The sequence below is a fragment of the Lithobates pipiens genome, unplaced genomic scaffold (assembly GCF_037356315.1).
Source record: "Lithobates pipiens isolate NorthernLeopardFrog02 unplaced genomic scaffold, aLitPip1_a1.2 Scaffold_1, whole genome shotgun sequence".
Taxonomy (NCBI): Eukaryota; Metazoa; Chordata; class Amphibia; order Anura; family Ranidae; genus Lithobates; species Lithobates pipiens.
Window position 1 is genome coordinate 147,759,285 of NW_027507685.1, and position 24,202 is coordinate 147,783,486.

At 41.7% G+C, this 24,202-nt stretch overlaps 1 protein-coding gene across 15 annotated transcripts in view; it reads left to right on the plus strand.

Annotated features, from left to right (window-relative positions):
• Positions 1-24,202, plus strand: part of FNBP1 (formin binding protein 1) — a 337,048-nt gene that overhangs the window by 306,381 nt on the left and 6,465 nt on the right. For 5 of the 15 annotated variants that reach the window (XM_077478333.1, XM_077478293.1, XM_077478317.1 and 2 more), the window contains 5 exons: positions 7,983-8,110; positions 9,406-9,538; positions 11,032-11,153; positions 13,635-13,774; positions 13,850-21,898. In XM_077478333.1, the coding sequence (XP_077334459.1) occupies positions 7,983-8,110; positions 9,406-9,538; positions 11,032-11,153; positions 13,635-13,774; positions 13,850-14,028 (702 nt within the window). In that variant the 3' untranslated portion in view covers positions 14,029-21,898. Of the gene's footprint in view, positions 1-7,982; positions 8,111-9,405; positions 9,539-11,031; positions 11,154-13,634; positions 13,775-13,849; positions 21,899-24,202 lie in introns of those variants that run through there. The other 10 variants (XM_077478325.1, XM_077478358.1, XM_077478341.1 and 7 more) reach the window with 4 other exon arrangements.

Sequence of the window (24,202 nt, forward strand, 5' to 3'; positions counted from 1 at the left end):
GTGTGCCTGAGATTCAACGGCACCACATCCCATCAAGTATATTTAGAGACACATGTTAAACACAAGGGGATTTTAAAGGTGCCACAGATACAATTCTATAAAAATATTACATTTTATTTGAATTCATAAATGTTAAAAACCATAGTTCGATAAAAGCCATAACAGAAATTCTATGCGGCTTTAGGTGTATGTACAGTGACTTCAGCTCAACATGTTTCGTCAATCAATGGCTTCCTCAGGAGACTTTTAAAGTACTCTTTAAGTGCAATTTCTGTTATGGTTTTTTATCTGTTTTTTTAAATTTATGTATTCAAATAAAGTTTGATATTTTATATATGATTTTGTTGATTTGTCTGTGTGGCACCTTTAAAATCCCCCTGTGTTTCACATATGTTTCTCTAAATCTACTATTTTTGCTCAGGTCACACATGACTCATGACTGTGCTTTGATGAGAGTGGGGAAAGGTGTATCCTCCATGTAGTACTACTGATCCAGACCTGCATATGTAATGAACACACAGGGCTGCCCCATGTACAAACAGGATTTATAAAACCTTTATAACTGGTATTAAACCTAAAACCAAAAATGTATTTTATTGCAGCTGACCAATGATGTGGTGGCTGCATTCGTTTTCATTTAGGCTTTTCCCCTCTGATTTCACCTGGTGATCTGCCCAGTAACACACCTCCTGTATTAGAGTGTCCCCACCCTGGATAAAAGAGCACAGGAGCAGATTTGGACAGCAGCATTGTCAGTCTGGGGGAGGGGAGTGTTAAATGTATTAGCAGATTAAAAAACACTAATTGAAGCCAAACTCCACCTCACACTCTATTAGCAGTTACAGCAAACAGGTTTTTTTTTGTTTTCCTTTTGGGGAATAAATAAAAGCTAATCAGTTTCTACACCCCTGTCACTGTTATATGGTTTGGCTCATCCATGTAAACTGATACATTATGTTGGAGAGCTTAAACCTTGAAAAATAGACTTACTGACTGGATGACTAAATGCCTAAAAAAGAAAACAAATGCAGCCATCACATCTAAGAATTGGTAAGCTGCAATATTTGCTTTTGGATTCCTCTTTAATCACATACTGTATATAGTAATACAGCGTTAAAATAATATATAATCCCTTCTTGTTTAAAGGGGTTATAAAGGTAAAAGTATTTTCACCTTAATGCATTCTATGCGGGAGAGACAGCTGCCGAGGGACCCCAGAAGAGCAGGTTCGGGGCCACTCTGTGCAAAACGAGCTGCACAGTGGAGGTAAGTATAACATGTTTGTTATTTAAAAAAAAAAATTGCCTTTAGTGATCCTTTAAATGAAAAGGACGTGCAATAATTATTCTCTGTCTCCATTCCACATTTCATCTGTGCCCAGCGTTCTCATTGGTGGATTGGCTAGTTGTTGGGCAGCTGTTTTTTCAGCACCAACCTGGGATTTTCTTCTTCTGCCTGTGTGATGAAGGAGCAGATGCCAGGACACAGCAAGGGCAACTTAGGAGTAGTCAGGCGTGGCAGAGCGTGCTGTCAGATGGAATGCGGTGGGAGCTGACCAGCGTCAGATCTGACATTGCTGGGAAATGTCACTGCATCAGTAGAGGGTTTAGCTGGGCAGAATCAGATACCAGGCAAAGGTATCTGGACTATGGGGTGATCAGTAATCATCAGATGGGGTCCATGCTAAGGCTTACTACAACTCAAAGTCTGAGTGCCTACCTCTTATCATCATGAGCACAATCATGCCAGCTTGTTTTGTTGATTGGTTTTGGTTATAGCCTGGCTGTTTTTTTGTTTTTTTTTAAGCGCTCCAGTTTCCTTGGGCTTTCTGCTTAATAATAAAACAAAGGCATTGTTCTCTGCTTTGTGTCTAGAGAGACCTGTGTGGGGGCACAAATGACAGGCAGCCCTAGAAAAGGCATAGTGCACCATCTAGTGGTAAAGAAGCTTATTACAGCCAAATCCTGTTCTGCTTAGGTTAAATATCAGCCCAGATTTTTTTTTTATGAGGCAAGGAATAAAGCCCAGCCTTCAATTTTATCCAGTCAGTAATAATCTTTTGAAGTGTACCTGTACATAACCTGACCAATTAGACCGTCCTTACCAAGTGACATCAAACAGGTTTCTGTGCACAATTATTTATTTACTACAAGCAGCAGACGTTATGTCCTTGGTCTAGTTACTGTTTAATAATCATATATGCAGTGTATAAACACCGATCAGCCATAACTGTATGACCAACTTTAGTCAATAACATTCATTATCTTGTTACTATGGCAAATGAATGTTGGTGGGATATATTAGGCCGCAAGTAAACATGTTGTCCCCAAAGTTGATGTGCTAAAAGCAGAAAAAAATGGACATTGCAGTTTGTTGTCTATGGGGCTGGATAGCCGTGGAGTGGTCAGATTGCCCATTCTGACCTGCGTTCATAGCCAAAAGTGCAAGTGGAAGAGGAGAAAATAAGCAATGATAAAGCACAGGAGTGTGAAACGCGTCTGCTGACCCTTTATGGGTTGAGTGTGTGTGGCATGTCTTTTATTCCCATGTGTGTACAATAAAGGAACAAATTTTACTTTCTGGAAATGCCACTATTTTCTCCTCTTCCACTTGCACAGATGGGTTTGCAGACCCAGGCAGGCACCCAGGATTTTTCTTTGGCAGCTGAGGATCCCACAGGGAAGCATCTGGAATGGTGCTCACCTCATTTGCCTTTCCCATAGCCAAAAGTGTCTACATTGGACATGTGAGCATCAGAACTGGACCACGGAGCAATGGAAAGAGGTGGCCTGGTTTGATAAATAACTTTTGTTACATCATGTGGATGGCCGGGTGCATGTGCGTCCTTTACCTGGAGAAGAGATGGCACCATGATGCAGTATGGGGAGAAGGCAAGCCGGTGGAGGCAGTGTGACGCTTTTGGCAATGTTTTGCTGGGATAACCTTGGGTCCTGTCATTCATGTATATTACTTGACATGTACCACCTACCTAAACATTGTAGCTGACCAAATAAGGAATGGTATTCTCTGAAGGCAGTGGCCTCTATCATCAGGATAACGCACCCTGCCACAATGCAAGAATGGTTTGAGGAACACAGCAATGAGTTTGAGGTGTTTGCCATCCAAATTCTGCAGATCTCAATCCATCGGAGGATCTGTGGGATGTGCTGGAAAAAAACAAGTCTGATCCATGGAGGTCACACCTCTCAACTTACCAAACTTAAAGGATCTGCTACTGATGGCTTGGTGCCAGATACCCCAGCATACCTTCAGAGGTCCAGTGGAGACCATGCCTTGATGGGTTGGAGCTGTTTTGTTGGAAAGGGGGGGACCTACTCAATATTAGGTGGGTGGTCATAAAGTTATGGCTGATCGATTTATATATGCATGCACAAACATACAGCATGTTCTGTGACTTAAAATCAGACAGCCAAGCTACTAGCATTTGAGAAGAAGCCTTGCACTGACTATCCCTGTACTTCTTTTATGAGAGGTATACCTTAAGTATAAACAGGTGTGTAGGCGCTACAACATTCCCAGGTAACAACTCTGCCCGATACTCAGACCTCGAGGCTGCCGACACCTCAAACATACCAGATTAAGGAAAGGGATGGTCAGCACTCAGGATGAGATCCAAAAAATAGCATAACTTTATTGAAACGATATGTACAAATGCTGTAAAAGCAGCCAACGCGCTTTGAACGTTAGTCCTTGACGATGACTAAGGGCTAACTTCTGGAACACGTATGCTTTTTTACAGCATTGTACATGTCTTTTCAATAAAGGGATACTATTTTATGGATGTTATCCTGAGTGCTGACCATACCTTTCCTTATTCTGGTACCTTAAGTATAGTTTGGGTACATTTTCAGCAGTTTATATGTGCCTGCAGTCTTGCCTTATCTTCTATCTTTAATATCTGAACCCTGTAGATTTCCTTTTCTGATTTGTTGATCAGCTGACACAGAAGCCCACCACTGTTGTGTTTGATTACATTAACAGACTTTACCCCCCAAATCTCCAAACTAGAAGCAGATGTTGATCTCAGGTGAGGTTCCTGCCATATGTTTGTTGGATTGCATCTCAGAAGGTTATCTGTAGCAGCCAAGTTTTAGGCTGCATTCACACAGTCGTGATTTCGCCGCAATTTTGTTCAGGTCACCAATGTAAAAGGCAGAAAAAGCCTTTAATCTGCCCCACAGAAGCTCATGGTTCTCAGGTGCCATTGAAATGAATGGGATTTTGCTTATTTGACGTTTTTCAGACATTTATTGGGCGTTTTTATGAGATAAAAACGCTCAGGTGTCTCCCAGTGGCCAACATAATGGCTTCATGTGTTAACATATCACACACGGCATCCAGCAAAAATGTAAAAAAAAAATAAAAATAGGCAAAACACAGCAACATGTAGAATTGTTAAAAACAAAAAGCATAGCAAATAAATAGAACTAAGAAACTGTGCAGGCTTACTTATAAAATAGTTATATTTGCCCCCTTATTTTGTTTGTCTGATTCTTCAGCTTGAGAGTCGGGGGGGAGGGGGGTTACCTAAAGCCTGAAAGTTGCTGCCCTATCAACTGCCTGACTTCGCACTACTATTTCCCAATACCTGAGAGAGTAGTATCAAATAATAGATTATAACTATAACGTACAGTCCTCCTAATACTCAACTCTAGGCAACTATTTAAAGTGGAACTAAACCCATTGATTTAGCAGTTTCAGTAGGCACGTTCCAGGAATCTAAATGTCAAATTGGTTGTGCTTTCAAACAAACTGTCAAACAGTCACATGGCCAGTGTCCCAACTCAGGGCTTGACAAATATGCTTGGCCAGATAAAGAAAAAAGTTAGGAGCCAGGGTTACTAAACCCAGCAGCCTGCAACTTTTTTTTTTGGGGGGGGGGGGGGGCATAATTTTAAGGTCACCTATGCTCTGACCCTTTTCGACAATGTCCTTATCATGGTCAGAGACTGCAGATGTAGTACTGGAGATGATCAGACTGTGGACATAGCCCAAGAGACTGTCAAAGACTGCAGACATGGCAGAAGAGAGGGGGTCAGAGAGAGGGATCCCCTATCCCTGTCTGCAGTCCCTCAAGTGCCCCTATGTCCTAGTGGTGTGTGTAATGCTCAGTATAGTACCTTGCATGCCAGTAGGATGTCCATGATGGCCAGCAGCTGGCAAGGACAGTAGGTGCTCTGATCATTCCATCGGATCTATGATGTGACATGGAGCAGTCCCTGGCTGCTTGCATTTCCTGCCCGTCGTTGTTCTCTGAACCCCCAGTCAGTCTGTCCTCCAGGCCTGGGAGCGGTGAGGAGGTTTAAGGAGTCCATGAGTTCCAGGCTCTGGGAGGTGCCGGGGACGTTGTGCCCACTGTTCCTGGCATTTTGCTGCTCTCCTTTCCCATGGATTCTGTCTCCTGGGCCACTCGCTCGCACTATGTCATCCTGCCCACCCCTTGAGGCCTTCGCTGTCCCGCTCCTCGCACCAGCTGTCACCGGCCGAGCAAGGCCGGCCACCGGCGCAAGCATAAAGACCAAGTGGGAAACTCCTGATCCTATCCCTGATTCCGGGGGGGAGGGCTCTTGCTCCCCCTTGACCCTACCTGCGGACGCCTATGCTGGTCTCCCACAGTACAAAGAACATGGAAATGCAATTATTTTAGTAAATATAAACTGCTAAATACCTTTTCTCAGCAGTATATAGCAGTCTTGTGGCTTCCATTAGTGTCTGGTTAAAGCTTGTAGGAGGAGTTTTTATTCTTCTCTGACTGTCCTATGAGGCTGCAGGACCCCTGACCCTTTGTCCCCCCCCCCCCCCTCCAAGAAAAAAAAACTCTCTAGCAATACACATCAAACTGAGCATGTGCAGAGTGCCTCCTAGGGCTCTGTACTGTCAGCAGATGAATTGGGGACAATGCAAGAACAGGAGGATCTGTGCATACAGGATCAAACACTTTACACAATGTGGATGATTAATACCTTAGGTTCCACACTGAGTATAACAAGCATGCTTTACTACAGGGACATGCAATAAAGTTACCGCATATACAGACTGATTGTACTGTTGTAGGTTTAGTAAAACTTTAACCAACAAAGCTTTATTTTCAACGACAAAACACATTCTCATATGTAGCCCTGATGTGTATCTTTACAGATGCATGACACAGGTCTATACACAGTTATGCCTCTCAGCTTTTGCATATTAATCTTCATAGGATCCCTAAGAACTTAGTACATTTAAAATCGTAGTGAGTGAGGTACAGCACATGCTGGTACTTGTAGTTCTATCACAGTCTGCAGTGTAGGTACAGCACATGCTGGGACTTGTAGTCCCCCAGCAGCCCCTGCCCTCAGTGCATACACACCCAAGAGGTGTACCATTGGCAGCACACAGGTGCGTATTGCCCCATCATAGATGATACAACACCTCTCCAGCCCGGTGTCTGTCCCTCTGTCCAACCGTCTGCCACCTGCTCGAGCCCTGTCCCTGCCCCTGGGGCCCCATAGGCCTGCACTATTTCCTTGTTTCGCTTATCAAGAGCTCAGCTTCACCATTGACACCCAGGTGGAAGTGAGTGCCAAGCCTAGTCACCCCTGCCTCAGCCAATCGCCACCTGGCTACTCCAGACAGTCAGGCCGCTTAACCAAAGGCAAGGTGCAGTGGGCGGGATCTGGCAGCAGCCTCAGCCCCAGGATTGGAGCATGTTAGGTGGTGTCAGCTTGGTCTGTGTTCCCAGTGAATGCGCTGGAAAAAGCCCAGACACCAGGACACAATTTCTAGTCAACCTGGCGCCTGGGATTTGTCAAGCCCTGTTCTAACTGATTACTTGTGCAGCATCATGGCAGCTGAAGATCAAACAGAGACCAAGATGGCAGCTTCATTGGCTAAAAAGGTTTAGTTCCATTTTAAAAATACATTATACATACAGGAACTGTTTAACCTGCTGAAGAATTTGTAATTGAATTTAGATAAACTTATGGTCCAGGCACCTCTGCCAGATAATCTGTCCAGATCCCAGGTCTCTGCTTCGGTTCACCCCCAGCATACTGATTGAACTATAAAGGATGATCAACACACTGAACTATTCCCAGTCTGCTCTCTATTGCCCATGATCTCAATTGTCATTATGTTTCCAGTTCCGTGCCTTCAGCGCAATCCAATCTGCTTCTTGATTCGACTATCATATAATATAACTAAAAGCAAAACTTTTTTTTAAGATAGAGTGGAGATAATTAGAACATTTGTCAGTTTTTATTGCTGTCTGTCCCCGTTAAGGAGATTCCCCCTCTCTGTATGTCCTGTTTACATTTATCATTGAAAGTGAAAGTAAAAAAAATCTCAAATTTTGTGTTGTCCCCAGAAAAGCAACAGAGCGGAATTCTTCCAATGGGGAAACTAATTCTCATGGAATTCCCTTAATTTGCAGGAATTTCCTCTCACTTCCTGTTTGGCTATGGGACAGGAAGTGAAGTGAAATCTCCACAATGGGGCACAGTTGGCAAAAAAAAAATCTGACAGAGGTTATAACCATCTCTTGCTCTATCAAAAATGGAAAAAAGTTCTGCCTGTCATTCTACTTTAACTTCAAAGCTCTATAGATAATACTATTACATAATTTGAGTCATGATTGGTCCTCTAAGAACACATAGTAGATATATCACATATAGAAAGAGCTGTAAATGTGAACTCAATGGTGTAAATTGAAGATTACAATTCCAAATTAGGAATGCAGCAAAGGTTTTATGCACACAAACTTGCCATGTTTCCAACTTTTCGACACTATTAAAAGTATTTTGTAAGTGGAATTCCTATTGGCCTTTGCGATGTGAAGCTTTGGTGTAGGGAATCGCTAGCCTGTGGTGGTGTGAAATTCATTTTTCGTTTTTTTTTTTTCTCCTCCTCCTTTTTTTTGGCATGTGATGCATGATCCTAGCTAGTGCATGCCATTGGAGCAGATGGTGAACGTGACCTTATAGTGTTTTGGTTTCCACCAGGGGGCAACGCCGGAGGACTTCAGCAACCTGCCACCGGAACAGAGGCGGAAAAAGCTGCAGCAAAAGGTTGATGAACTAAATAAAGACATCCAGAAAGAGATCGATCAGAGGTAAGGAATATCACGGCCATCTTAGAAGCCTTTTTATAAAGAAGTCAAAGAGATGCACAGAGACCCTGTGATGACATCACTGAGTTTAAAACAGGGTATGTAAAGAAAATGGAAATGTTTTATTTAAAAAAATTACTTGGAATGTAAATGGGGGGGAAAGCAGGGGAACACAAACTATAAGCGGACCTCAATGTTAAAGGCTAAGATCACCTTTGGAACCATGCTGCATGTTCCACCCATATTTAGGGTGAAACATGTAACATGTTCCAGCCCCTGCAATCCACTCCCTCCTCCCTGTGACAGCGGGCAGGGGATCTTTTCCCCACACCCACTGTCACAATTTTTAAACAGCGTCCATCCACACGGCTTTGTCATTCATTCACAGTTTCTGAGCTTGCGTGGTCTTGGTCACACAAATTTTTTTTTTAGTGAGGACCAAGTTGTTATAACATTAACCCCAAAGGATTCTAGGCTTTAAATGAGATATGCAAATTGTAAATACCTTTCTAGTGGTAAGATGTATATTAGTTCCTGGGTATGCACACCTGCTGTGATTTCGGCTCTCTCTGCTTGATTTTTATTTAGTTTATAGTATAGACAATAAAACAGGAGATTAAAATTACAAAGGTCATGGGGACTTTTAGAACCCCTAGGTAGACAGGAATTAGTAGGCAGAGAAATTTCAGGGTTTCGAATATTAACCACTTCAGCCCCAGAAGGTTTACCCCCCTTCATGACCATGGCAGTTCGTTACTTTAACTGACAGTTACACGGTCGTGCAACGCTGTCCACAAATAAAATTCATGTCCTTTATTTCCCCACAAGTAGAGCTTTCTCTTGGTGGTATTTGATCACCTCTGCTGATTGATAGGGGATCAAATACTTATTTCACTCAAAATGCAAATCAATTTATAACTTTTTTGAAATGCGTTTTAGACTGATAGACTGATCATTTTCAGTGGGCAAACGTACAAAATCAGCAGGGGATAATTACCGATGCTGGAGGAGAGCATGTAGACAGGAATTGGCTATAAAATTCTGGTGATGACCCAACGAAACTGAGGCGCAGAAGTGGTAAGGATACACGGCGCTAAATGTCATCTAGTTTGGGTTTAGGTCTATTTTAGGCAAGTAGCCCATGGTGGTCTTGATCCCCAAACTTGATTGCAAAATGAACCAGAAGCCATAGTAGCCAGATTTTAGTTTCTAATTACTTATAGTGTTTTTGACTGCCCCAGGTTTATAAATGGGCTTTATTAAACAGTCCTTTTTTTTTCCTTTCATTTGTAACACAGAGATGCCTTGACGAAGATGAGAGATGTCTATCTGAAGAACCCACAGATGGGAGATGCTGGCAGTGTGGGTCAGAAGTTAATAGAGATTGGAAATAACATTGAGAAACTACGTGTGGAAGTACAAAAGTTTGAAGTGAGTATACATGTTCTTCATTCTGTAGGAAAGTGTCATAACAGATAAAGTGAAGGGACATTTACCCCAAGCTCTACCTCCCAGAAACCCTTACTAAAAGGGTTGGACAGACTGTCTATATCTTTTTTTTTTAATCCAAGCTGAGACCATTCTAACAAGACTATATAACCATTTGTCACAAGAGTACGACCTTTTTTCAAATCCCTTAAAACAAACTCTGTTCTTTACCCATGTGAGGCAAAATAAGCAGATTCAATGGTGCCAGTTTTTCTGAGGTACTAACCTGGAGCAAGCACAGATCAAAAGTTTTGACTTCACACTTGCCTCACTTGTTGCATGACCAGATCAAGCGGGGGTTGGCAAGCTGTGGATCGCTGGCAACTGACAGGTAGATTTCAAATGCGGCGCTGCTTTGCCAGTCCTTCTCCCTAGCCTCTGCCACTCTCCTCTTCACTGCAGAGCGGAGAGCGGGAGGTATCACAGTACTGGATGGAAGACGGGAGCTTCCTCAGTTCACTTTTCAAATTAACCAGCAGGTGATTGGTTGCTAGGATGTCAGGCGGTCCCAGCAACTAAGCACCAGCTTTTTAATATGAAAAGTTAACTCTGGCAGCTCTCGCTCCTGCCCTCCATTGGGTACTGTGCTGCATCCTGCTCTCTGCTCTGCAGTATACCTGTGTAAGGTAGGAGAGTGTTAACACATTGGTGTGTGTTTGTGTGTGGGATGATGATGGTGGGAGACAGAGGACACTTCTTTTGGGGTGGGGAGAAGGGTAGAGGACACTAAAGGGAGGGGGTTGATATGAAGGGGGGCACAGGGCACTTCATGGGGGGGGGGGGTTGTGAAGTGGGGCAGAGGACACTACAGTTGGAGGGTGATGTATAGAAGAGCAGAGGACATTTCTATGGGGGGGGGCAGCGGGCACTACAGTGGGGAGTGATGGGAAGGGAGGCAGAGGACACTGCTATGGGGAGGCAGAGGACACCACTGTAAGGGGGGGGGGGGGGGCTGAGGACACTACTGTGGGGAATGGGCATAGGACACTACTGCTGCGAGAGGGATGATGTGAAGGGGATCTTAGGTGCCCTTTCTCCCCTATGGATCTTTGATTTCCTCCATGTTGTTCATGTAGGTCTCAACCCCTGAAAGGTTGCCTACCCCTGATTTACAGAAAATCAGTGGGTGGGTGATTTATTACCATGAGCCAGTAAGGTTGTATTACCTAGCACAGTACTCCTCGGTTTAACATGTTTTCACGCACTGGGAGTCTGAGTGGAAGGTGGCTCCTTCCTTTAAATCTTCACAATCAGAGGAGCAACAATTTTTTTTTATCACCAACATGCACTTATAGATTAAGCTGGAAGTATCCCTTTATAACCACAGCAACACTTCAGGGAAATTCAGCCATACAAATACTCTTCAGGTAATACAGAAGCTGTACTTTTTATAAAGTAATAAATTGACCAATATGTATAATATGGACTTTTTGCAGAGTTGGCTGGCAGAAGTCGAAGGAAGACTTCCTGTCCGCAATGACAGCTCCCGTCGACAAAGTGGCCTGTATGAAACACAAAACACTGTTCCAGTCAACAACTGTGCACAGGACCGGGAGAGGTACAGTATACTGAGTGTGAAGATAGAACTCTATGAGTTTTCTAAGTTGTTTGCTTTCAGGCTCGCTCCCTCCCTTTATTTGGAAACGTTCAACAGAACTGTACAGAGGGAAGGGAGAGGATTTGCAACCCCAATTTATTCACTTGCTTGTGGAAATTTAAGCTTAAGCTATTGAGCTTTGCAGCAAGCTTTTTTTAACAGAGGAACTAAGGAGAGTTTCGAATCCCTAGTAGATATATGGAAGACTACTCTCACATCCTGTGCAGGTGGCGGGTGTCAGAAGTTGCGATGTAAAATTTCTGGAGATTTTGAAGCCATGGGAAAAATACGTTTTTCCCTGTTTTTTGTCCTGGAAATTTTAGGAAAAAATTCAGTGTGGACTAGTTTTACAAATTTGAAAGTTGTTTTTTTAATATTGGGAGCGTGAAATGCAGTGTATATAAAATTAATATTCTTGAAGTAAAAGTACAGCTTATTCAATAAATAAACTAAACTTGCTTTTTAAAATGTTATTTTTTATTACAAATGGAATAACAAGGACTATATATGTTATGAACATTTCAACAATACATGAGAAAAGGTAACCATCCACTTTCCCTCATAATAATGTAAAATCTTCTTGACAATATGCATTTTCAGTTATTGACAATGCTGATCCAGCATATATTGCTCTTGCAAAAGCTTGATCAATGTTCTACTGATTTTCAGGTGTTGTTTTAGCTATAAATTAAGTGATTGTGTATTTTTGGGACACCATGGTTTGTAACACTTCCTTACTTGAAGCAGCAGAAAGTGTTTCTGGAATGAGACCTCTGGAGGGGAAAGCTACTTGCACTTTCACTCTGGTCCTCATCATTTCATTCCATAAAGTATTTTTAATGTCTTTAGGACCCCTCTGATGTGCAAAGATGTGTTTTGTCCTCCTTGTAGCATTTGGAAAAGAAGATTTCTTCTCAGCAGAAATTGTGCTGTGGAAATGCTTCCAAATTCTAGATGTTGGGCTCACCATTTTACTGAAAGGAGGAAAAGTAAAAAACTATTTACTGACCAGACTATAGGGAAACATGCTTTCATGGTGGAGAACATTAATAGGAATTTAAATGTTATAAAGATAAACTTTGTCAGATAAATATACACTCTTACTTGTCAATTAAGGCCTGAGAAGACAGAAACTATCATCTACTGTATCCCAACAATCACAAAACAGTAGAAGGTACAAGATGGAGCCCACAAGCAAACTAAACTGGAACATTTGCCCTGCAGTGCCTCCTAGTGGCAGAAATGCATATTTCTCTTGTTTGAGAACTGCATTGAGAAGTACAGTGTTACTTGAATTGAATGCCAGGATTTGCTTGTCTTCAGAGGGAAAACTTGCAATCATTTAAGACTTTACACAAGGGGGGTTATTTACGAAAGGCAAATCCACTTTGCACTGCAAGTGCACTTGAAAATGCACTGAAATTGCACTTGGAAATGCAGTCACTCTGAATCTAAGGGGTAGATCTGAAATGAGTGGAAGCTCTTCTGATTTTATCATCCAATCATGTGCAAGCTAAAATGCTGTTTTTTATTTTTCCTGCATGTCCCCCTTGGATCTACAGCGACTTTACTTCCAAGTGCACTTTCAGTGCAAATTCAAGTGCACTTGTAGTGCAAAGTGGCTTTTCCTTTAGTAAATAACCCCCAAGGTCTCAGAAATCTTTCATTAAGGTTTTCAAGTTATATTTAATAGCATGTTATAGATATATTACTTATCATTGAAAAGGAGCATATTACACTTCCTTTTTTTCCAGTTTTTCTGGGGGAAAAAATGGCTTTGAAAAAAAAAAAAAAGCAAAAGAAAAACAGTTTTTCACAGATTTTTTATTTTTTTCCCAGGCCTTCCCATCTCTAGTGAGAAGTGACTGAAAATCTCCCCTCGCACAGACAGTGATAAAACACCTATTCTAGTAGCATGTGGAGGGTTTACAACCTCTGCCAGTATTCTACTGCATTCATGTGTTCCCATGAGAGACATTCTCCTTACTTCCTTGTCCTAGTGACAGGGATTGGAGAGGGAAGCAAGAGAATTTCCCTCTATAGCAGTGATGGCGAACCTTGGCACCCCAGATGTTTTGGAACTACATTTCCCATGATGCTCAACTGCACTCTACAGTGTAGTGGAGCATCATGGGAAATGTAGTTTCAAAACATCAGGGGTGCCAAGGTTCGCCATCACTGCTCTATAGGAACACTAATGACTACTACAGTTTTACAGAAAAATGTCTTCAGCTTCAACACCAGCAGCAGTAAAACCTGGCAAAAGTTCTAACGCATGCCCACCCTTCCCAAAATCAAAAAGTTTTGAATGGAATTAAGCTTTAACACGCCCTCCTTTGTAACTCAGATTAGATAGATTGAAGATATTCTTCTCACAGTGCAACATCCTCTGGTAGTCCTGGAGTCTGTTGCTATAGTGATTCTATGGCTTTCTCTCTTGAGCAGCCCAGATGGCAGTTACACAGAAGATCAGAGCCAGGAGACGGAAGTGAAGGTGACGCCCACAGAGTTCGATGATGATTTTGATGACGAGGAGCCCCTGCCCACAATAGGAACTTGTAAAGCCTTATACCCTTTTGACGGTAATACCCTCATATTTTCCTACACTTAACTCTACGTGTAATTTTACGCTGCTGACTCTGACCATGTCCCACTAGGTGAAAATGAAGGAACCATATCTGTATCAGAAGGTGAAATACTGAAAGTCATCGAGGAGGACAAAGGGGATGGATGGACACGGATTCGCAGGAGCGAGGAGGAGGAGGGTTATGTCCCAACATCTTACATCGAAGTTTATTTGGACAAAAATGCCAAAGGTGCCAAGACTTACATCTAACCTCATCTGCCTGTCTGTCTGTAAAGGGGGTTCACCCCTAGTAATGTGTGTGTGTCCCTTGGCACCTGCTTACTTGTCCCAGTGACTGGCTTCAGTTAGCTTGGTCCTTGGCATGCAGTGTATAAAAGAACAGTAAAGGGAGCTAGAGCTGTATGGCCCATTTCCCAAATCAAAAGTCTATAACAACTTGTATTTCATCCACCTAAACCCCATTTTGTAGATGTGTCTATAGTTGCAGAAAGATTGAGTCCATGGAATTATCGTAGATTTGATCTCATTGACCAAGCTTCCATGCAAATAACCCCTTTGTAAAATGTCCTACCATGTGTCATTTGTCAACAATATATCTCAAGGTGGTGTAGATAAGTTCAGTAAGTAGTGACAGTGGTTCTGGAGGACAAAAGAAAGCCTACTCATCCAAAAAGCTAGAGTCTTAAGGTGGAAGGCTTAAGGCAGAAGGCAGCTACAGACCTAAGTAAAAGTTGAATATTGACTAACAAGTCCTCTATTACAAGATATTTCTTTACCCCAAAGAGCCTATAGCCACATTAGCCTAAAAGTTAAAACGGGTTAATTGACTTTTGATCCTAAGCCAAAATTGTATACTGAAGACTCTCGTAGCTTCAGAAACCTGGACTAAAAAGTGAAAAGTTTATATTTGGAGGTCTTAACTGTACTGCTATTAGAAAGGATGGAAATATTTTTGTCTATGCTGATGTACCTATTTTACCTGGACAGGTTATTCATTTACTGTGAAGGAGGTAATTGCCAGTGATAGTATTAATTTAAGAGCCAACCAAAAGCTAATCTCCCTGCTTTAAAGCATTTGATGGTTTTACAGCCAAATGAGTTGACCCATCAGCCCGGGGTCGGGGGATTGAAACCCCAGTAGTATGACATTCTTCATCTTGAAGCCAATAGCTTTACAAATCCAAGTCTCTGTAAGGCAGTGTCATCAGTTTTGGTTTCCAATGCTTTTAGCTTTTACTAAAATGGTTCAGCACAAAGAGAGGGACAGCCAAGGATGGATTTTCATCCCTGGAACACGTAGGCACACAAGGTGTGGATTAACAGCAAATATTGATTAAATAATAGTGCATTACACCTTTCAAATAACGTAGTCACATTCCTCAGAGCCCAGGATTTGTTGAAGATATCAGCATTTGACTGGAATGGAACACACTGAAGGGTCCCAGCCTTCCCTGACTGTGAGCCCCCAGGTACAGGTGATGGACCTGATTCAGCATAGGAACTTTAAAGTGGTTGTGAACTTCAGACATAAAATAAGCATATCCTTATCAATCCAGAGCACTAAGTGTAATTTCTGTCTTCTGCCTTGTTCCCCTGCTATCTGCATGAGTCAATTATGACAAGTTTTCCTGAGAAAAATGGTGGCACGGGAGGGAGCTCCAGCTAATTGACAACCTCAGCTCTGTTCCTGTGCGCTGTGTGAATGTCCCTTCCCTCCAATCATCTCTCCGAACCCTCCTCACTAAGTAACTTCAGCTCTCTGCCCCCTGCTAATCAGAGCTGAGAGATCCTGTGTAAATTCTGCACTTTGAATAGATGTAGGGGAAAGACCACTCTAGATAAACAGATACAACTTGTGTAGGACGATTTGTTTCAATTCTGTGTATCACCTGAGGCCAGTCACCACACTGGGTATATGGAAGGGTTTACAACCACTTGACATTAAAGGCTCATTAAAAAAAAAATAACAAAAATGTTATAATTACCTGCTGATCCTCCTCTTTTCAGGTCCCCCCCCCCCCCCCACACACACTCCTGGCTCCTTCTCTTCAGCCAGTGTCCCCAAAAGCAAGAAAGCAAGCCGCTTGCTCTGGGGGCACTGGTGCGTGCTTGCTCCCAAGCCCTTAAACACATAGAGCTGCAGCTTGGCCCCATGCCCGGCTCTCTCATTATTTGCTCACTGGCTATGATTGACAGTAGCACAAACCAATGGCTCACACTGCTGTCTCAGCCAAGGAGGAATGAGAGACCTGGGAGTAGCTCAGCTCTGGTGCACATCGCTGGATCAGAAGGAAGCTCAGGTGAGTATGGGGGGGGGTGCTGCTTTTTCACCTTCATGGATAGAAACCTTGACCCTTCACAACCACTTTAAGTCTGCTCTGTTACTGAACAAGGCCAATATAGAGATCCTGTATGTTTTCTGCGTTTGGTGCTGCAGATATCTCTTGCTTTGTTGCACTACCTGATTATAACAAACAGACCTCATAGCTATCACAAACCTTACCCATATTGTGCTGAATCTATAAAGCCGGGTAAATACTAATGCCGTGTACACACGATTGTATTTTCCAACGGGAAATGTTGGATGTGAGCTTGTTGGAGGAATGTCCGACCATGTGTATGCTCCATCGGACAAACGTTGTCCGACTTTCCTCCAACAAATGTTGGCTAGCATATTCTCAAATTTTCCGCCAACAAATGTGTGTTGTCGGACTTTCCAATCATGTGTACATAAGTACGTTGGACAAAGGTCCAAAGTACAAACAAACATGCTTGGAATCAAGGACAAGCTGGAAGCACTCGGTCTTGTAAAACTAGTGTTCGTAATGGAGATATCGCATGGCTATTGAACTTCCTTTTTATCAGCTCGCTGTACATCTTGTACGTCACTAAGTTTGTAATTGTTGGCCAACATTTGTGTGACCATGTGTATGCAAGACAAGTTGGAGCCAACACGCTTCGAACAAAATTCCACGGTTTTGTTTTCGGAAAGTACGATCGTGTGTACACGGCTTAACAATTTTTTTTCGTGCAGAGCAGCCGGTTGCAACAAAAAAAAATTACAGCTCCAGTCGGAGCAGCTGTACTAACCATGCTAGGTTAGTTCAGGGATCTCTCCTGCTGAGCTGTTGTTTTCTGACAGGGGGTCGCCAGAACTGGCTGGCTTCTGTTGGACCGACCGGCATTAACACGGGCCGAATGTCGGATGTTTTTTTTAACCGGACGTTGTCTTCTGACATTCGGCCCATGTGTACAGGGCTTTAGTGAAGATTGCTGTTTTCATTAGCATTTTAAGCTGTCTTGGTTATTTGGGAGGCAGAAGATTTCCAGTAGTCTCTTAACTCACAATGCTACAAACTTACAGAAAGGATCATTTTCAAAGTTTGCTGACTATTTATGTAAAGCTTATCACTGGCAATGCCAAACACTTTATTGTACTTGTTCTAAAATCTGCCCAGCTACAATCATATACTTTAAACTCCATCGAGTGGTGTGCATCGGTCATAGATTATAAATTGGCAACCTCACTCTTATTTTTTTGTATAAAATTCTAGATTATATATAAAATTCCAGAAATTATTTATCTCATAGAAGATATATGTCTAATAGTAATGATATAGTGCAAGCATGGGTCATCCATGGCTTCCCAATGTGATGGAGCAATGTCCTGCTATGCAGTTAGCCATAATAGATGTTTATAATGTTGAAGACTGTCTATTATAGTGAAAGGATCTCAATTGTTTTGGGGGAGCTTCATAATACTGAAAGCCTATTGCCAAATGTCCATTTATACAAAATTCCCTGTGCCTGTCCAACCTTCCCATACTGGAAGATCTTCCTATCTGGCTGGCAATGGCTCTGTTATCTGAAATGCTGATTCATTAAAATTAATTTGAATAGGAAAAATAAATGGGTAGAAGCATCACCCACACATTTCCTGTAAGATCTACTGTACCTTTCCCAGACTTAGACTGCTAGTCCAAGTACCCATGTACAGAAACATAAAAAGTTTGGTATAATTACATTTTTTAGGAAAATAAACATTGACATAAACAGCAGGAAACAGTTTTTTTAGATTCATTACACGTTAGGGAAAGTTTCAGAACTCTTTATTACCTCGGCTGGTTGACTTGTACAGCATAAAATAACTACAGCAGAAAAAGAAATGGGGGCTTTTTAGGGCGGCACCCAGGATATAAATTCAACACATGAATGTAAAACAAATATTTCCCACTTGAATCATTACACCACAAGTTTTAAAGAATCACATGATGCACAATTTTATTTTTTTGATACATTACAAAGAACACTAATATATTTGCATTATACAGAGTGTCCCATTTCATAGGTAACAGATTGTAGTCAACACCTTTCATAGATCACTCCACTTCTTTAGGAATAGCAGTGAAAGGGCCACTAGACGTTCTCGGTGTTCCACTGATTTCAGTATAACAGTAACAATTAGTTTATGACATCATATAGTTACATCAATCTAACTCTACATTAATTTCCACAAAGAAATAGCTACTGGGTTACTCCTTTTTGGGCCCATTTCTATCTTGTGGATTGGAAAGGAAGGAGGTCCCCTCCAACACTACCATCTTGTGACAGGACAAATTTATGTCCTGGACTTCTATACTCTTTAGTCTGATCTAGGAGTAACCTAGTAGCTCTTTCCTTTTGTAAATTAATGTAGCTTTAGATTAGTGTAACCACATGCCACCATAAACTCATTGTGACCACTATATTGAGATCTATGGAATTGCATAGATGTTGTTGGCCCTTTCACTGCCGGTCCTTATGAATAGGGGCTAAGAAAGGCCCTGACTAAATCTTGACTAAATCCTGTTATCTTTGAAATGGGACACTCAGTACAATAAATAAATCAGTGGTCTTTGTATTGTATTGTGTATCATATGTGATTCATTTAAACTTTTATATGGTAGGATTCTGCAGGCACCTCCTGTGCCAGGGCATCAGGGCTTAAAAAACATAAACAAGACTAATTCCTTCTAATCTGTTTGATCGCTATTTCCTTAAAGAAGCTGCTTTGTCTATGGGTACCTCAAAAATTTCGTTGTCTGTCACTTCCTGTATATGGGTGCCTTAAAACTGCTTGTCGAGAACACAGGGCAGGGTGACACTTGCCTATTCTTTAACAAGTGATAACAACCCTTTGCAGTACCCAAGTAGCAAAGACAGCTTTGCACACATTTTTGTTTTTGTTTCTTCCCTCTTCTACATAAAAAAGTGAAGAACTGGTCGCCTCTGACACTTAGATTTTCCAACTAGCTGGAAACGATGACTGTATTGTAGCAAGTAGGCTCCCATAATTGCCCCCTAGGGAGGTTGAGAACAGCCCAGGTAATGCAAGCAGCATTGAAACTGAAGCAACAAATGAAATTAATAAGCTATCCCCAAGGTCATCCTAAGGCTGACCACACATATCACAATCTGATTGGACAATCTTGGTACAATCATCTGTAGCTTAACCATACAATGTTAAGGCCTACCTAAACAATCAAGGTATATCCAATGAGGCAGGCCCTTGCTCTATGTAGATGTTGATAATTTTATAAAGGAGATTACAGAACCATATTGTGACATATGTTGCCAGATTTAGACCACTGCTTTATGTTGTTAGCTGTTAAAGCACTATTAAACCTAAAAACTAAACTGTATTATATTACAGCTTACATATCCTTAGATGTGATGGCTGCATTGGTTTTATTGTTTAAGGCTTTTATTCCTTTATTTTTACCCCGTGGTCTGCCCAGTAATGGAAAACAGGTGTGAGGGCGCTTCTACCTTCCCAGATAACAGCTCCACCCGATGCTCAGACCTCGAGGCTGCCGATACCTCCAGCAAACCAGGATAAGACATAGGGGTGGTCGACACTCAGCATGGCATCCAAAAAGTAATGGTACTTTATTAAAAAGACATGTACAATGGTATAAAAACAGCCTATGTGTTTCAGACATTAGTCAGTCATGGCTAAGGACTAATGTCTGAAACGTGTAGGCTGTTTTGACAGCGTTGTACATGTCTTTTCAATAAATGATTATTACTTTTTGGATGTCAAGCTGAGTGCTGCCCATCCCTTCTTCTTAGTCTAGCCAGTATGTCTGTTTTTTTTTTTTTTTTTTTTTAACTTAATTTAATAAACCAAGCTTACCAGCAAAAGTAGCAGTGAAAAGCTTGAGACAAACCATTTACCACTGTCAGGTGTATGTACAATAGTCATTTTTTATTCAATTATGTAACAAAAAAAGAAAAAAAACTTGCTATACAGTGGAACCTTGGATTACAAGCATAATCAGTTCCAGGAGAATGCTTGTAATCCAAAGCACTCGCATATCAAAGCGAGTTTCCCAATAGAAGTCAATGGAAACAAAGATAATTTGTTCCACATTGACTTCTATTGCATGCAATACTGCATGTGGCCAGAGGTGGGTGCAGGAAATACTCTGGGACAGCTCGACTGAACTTGGAAAGGCTCAGGAACGGTGTATTTCCGAACAGCTCCGAACCGTTCCTGAGTGTCACCGGCGCCCCCGTACCTCTGGCCAAATGCAGTACTGCACACCCCATTAGCTTGAATTCTGCTCATTTTGTGAGACAACACTCGCAAACCGAGTCAGAATAAAAAAAAAAAAAAAGCTTGTCTTTCAAAGCGCTCGTTAAACACGTTACTTGTTAGCCAACGTTCCACTGTAATTGTTTAAAAAGTATTAGCTGGAGTTCAACTTTATTTGTGTCTCAAGTCCATCTAAATGGACTAGTCCATTTAACACTACCCATTCCCCAGATTGGCAATACTGCTGTCCAAAGGTGTCCCCATTACCCCTCCATCCACATTGGAGACACCCTAAGATAGAAAGTGTTACTGGTTTGCTCACCAGGTTTAAATAAAGGGAAAAAAACATATAAAGAAAACGAATGCAGTCACCACATTTAAGGACTGGTAAGCTGTAATGTATTACGTTTTTGTTTTTGAACGTAATACTGCTGTAAAGGACACTTACAAAAGACAGCCTGCATTCTTCTGTGGGTTACTGGACAGGAACTCAACCGCATGTAGGGATTAATATATTGTCCATTCACATAAGCCCATTTTAAACTTTTACATGTGTGTCTGTAAATTTTATGAATTCCTCTTTTATACTTTTATATTTGTAGGTTAAAGCGGACCTTCACTCAGACCCTCAAAAACAAAGTAAAGGCACCTTTAAAAACATTATGAAATGAAAATATAGAAAAGACATATCTACTGTTCACAGCAGGGTTTTGTTACCTTGAATTCAATATCCCTTTGTATATCTAATGCTCCTGCCTGGTGGACATTGTTAGTAAGGGCAGAGGATTCTCTCTTCCTCTACTTTCTGGAATAGATTTCGCCCTCCCACGATGGCGCACAGGTAGATCCCACATCTGCGCACTCAACACCCTACAGGAAAAAGTACATTTCCTGCAAGATTAAGCAGTGTACACATGAGATCTTCCTGGAAGGTGAGGTAGATGTAGCCTTCCCAGGAGGCACCTGTGAGGTCCTGGAAGTGTCACCAGTGCCTCAAAAGACCAGGAAGTGGGATTCTGTTATATTTAAGTAAAAGAAAAAAACATTTCATAAAAAAAAAAACACACTTGCAGATGTTTTTGGATCTGTATGCAGAGACGTATTTACCATTTTATTGTAGGGGGTGGAGGGGAAGGTCCGCTTTATACCTTGGATTTACTGGCCCTTCTAATAACTTATTGCACCTTGCCCAAAATGTATTTTAGATAGGAATCCCCTCTTAGTCTTATAAGGAAAACCTTCAGACAGTTTACATGAAAAGATTGACTATTTATGAGACGGCATGGAGTACTGCTTGTCAGGTTTGTGTCATTATTTCTCCCATAATCCTTTGCAGCATGTGAAAACACATCAGCTTGTTAATCAGAGGCAGAGAAAAGCATTTTCTGATCTTATGGTTTTGGCTGTTTCCAATAATTTGTAGCAAATCAGTACAATGTGTTTTTATGCTGTTGATTCATATATGTACTATTGTCACTCATATATTATTTTTTAACCAGGGGCAGTAGCTCTTTCCACAATAAATCATGTTATTTTTTCATATCTCTGCTCTTTATTATATTTATGTGAATTAGTGCTCATTCTATTGCTATTGTGTAACTATATTAGAACATATGCTCTTTTCTGCTCTATCAGGGTGTCGTTACAAATAACTATACCTTAATGCTGCATACACACGATCAGAATTCTCATCAGAAAAAGCTCTGATGGTTTTCCTGTCGGAATGCCAATGGAATTCCGCTCAAACTGTCTTGCCTACACACGGTCACACCAAATTCCGACCGCCAAGAACACGGTGACGTACAACGCGTACGAGGGGACTAGAAAAAGCAAGTTCAATACCCAGTAACCAATAGCTTCCATGTCGTAGTTGAATCTGAGCATGCGTGAGTTTTTGCATGTCGGAATTGCATACACATGATCGGATTTTTCCATCAGCAAAATTGAGAACATGCTATCAAATTTTTGCTGCCGGGAATTCGGCCAGCTAAATTCCAATGGAGCATACAAGCGGTCGCATTTTACAATGAAAAGCTCTCATCTGTCTTTTGCTGGCCGAAATTCGGATCGTGTGTGTATGCGGCATCAGAGGAGAGCTCCAAGCAAACAGTTAAACACACAATCAAAATACTGATCATTTACTTTTCCTATTGTACTTGCCATAGGGCAGTGATGGTAAACCTTGGCACCCCAGATGTTTTGGAACTACATTTCCCATGATGCACATGCACTCTGCAGTGTAGCTGAGCATCATGGGAAATGTAGTTCCAAAAAATCTGTGGTGCCAAGGTTCGCCATCACTCCCATAGGAGCTGTCATTTAAGGTCAGTCTTCTGTTTCATTGCTTAGCATTGCTGCATTTTGGGTTAGATGCCTACATACTGGAGGAGAAGTGGTATAGGAAGCTAAATTGCTTATATGTAATCTATGGGGGGGTCACCTGTCTTGCTCTTCAGAGTGGAAAATGTATGGAGAGCACAGGATTGTCCATATAGAATTACAAACCCCTTGGCAGGTAAAATTGGTAAACAGACACTATATACCCAAAAGTATTGAGACGCCTACCATGAGTTTTTCCTTCAGATTTACCAAAACCATGTAGTAGAAGGGCCTGCCTGATTGCATACATATTGAAACTCCTAAGGTTTGACCTCATATTATATGGTTTGGTAAATCTGAAGGAAAAACTCAGCAGAAAATCTGATAGTATGTATGGGGCTTTACATGCAGATGAACTTTAATGGCATCCCAGTCTAAAGCCTTTTTCACACGGGCAGATTATTGGACACATTTTCATCAGTTTTTTGTTTGATGCTAGTCTCAAATCCAAAGTGAAGAGGGTACTCACCATCAGAAAATTTTCTGACGACAGTATTCAACGTCAGAAGTGACGTAATGTGTTGATTTGTTTTGTATGTGTTCTTTCATTTCTGAGCATGCGCAGTCGTGCTCGACAGATTTTTTTTTTTGTCAGAAAACCGTACTAATGAAAAGAAAATCGGACACATCAGAGAAAAATTTGTAATCGGCTGTCAAAAGCAGCATACTAACGATCAGAAAATCGGCAGATCGTTCATCGGACAAAGTTTATCTGCAGATTTTATGACCGTGTGTACAGGCCTATAGTCTGTAGGGTTCAATATTGAGTTGGCCCACCCTTTGCAGCTATAACAGCTTCAACTCTTCTGGGAAGGCTGTCCATAAGGTTTATGCGTGTATCTATGGGAATGTTTGACCATTCTTCCAGAAGCGCATTTGTGAGGTCAGGCACTGATGTTGAATGAGGAACGCCTGGCTCGCAGTCTCCGCTATAATTCATCCCCAAGGTTTTCTATCAGGTTGAGGTCAGGACTTTGTGCGGGCCAGTGAAGTTTCTTCACCCCAAATTTGCTCATCCATGTCTATATGGACCTTTGTGCACTGGTGTGCAGCCATGTTGGAACAGGAAGGGGGAATCCCCAAACACAATTTCATGTTCCCAACTTAGGGGTTAATTTATGGGGATGTCCCCTTCCTGTTCCAACATGACTGCACACCAGTGCACAAAGGTCCATAAAGACATCAGTGCCTGACCTCACAAATGTGCTTCTGGAAGAATGGTCAAACATTCCCATAAACACACTCCTAAACCTTGTGGACAGCCTTCCCAGAAGAGTTGAAGCTGTTATAGCCGCAAAGAGTGGGCCAACATAAATTTGAACTGTACGGACCAAGACTGGGACGCCATTAAAATTCATGTGTGTGTAAAGGCAGGTGTCGCAATACTTTTGGTAATATAGCTCATTTGTACTTGGATTGTGTCTTTAGCCATTCGCCCTTGAAAGGCTAGGCTAAAGAAAGGCAGCC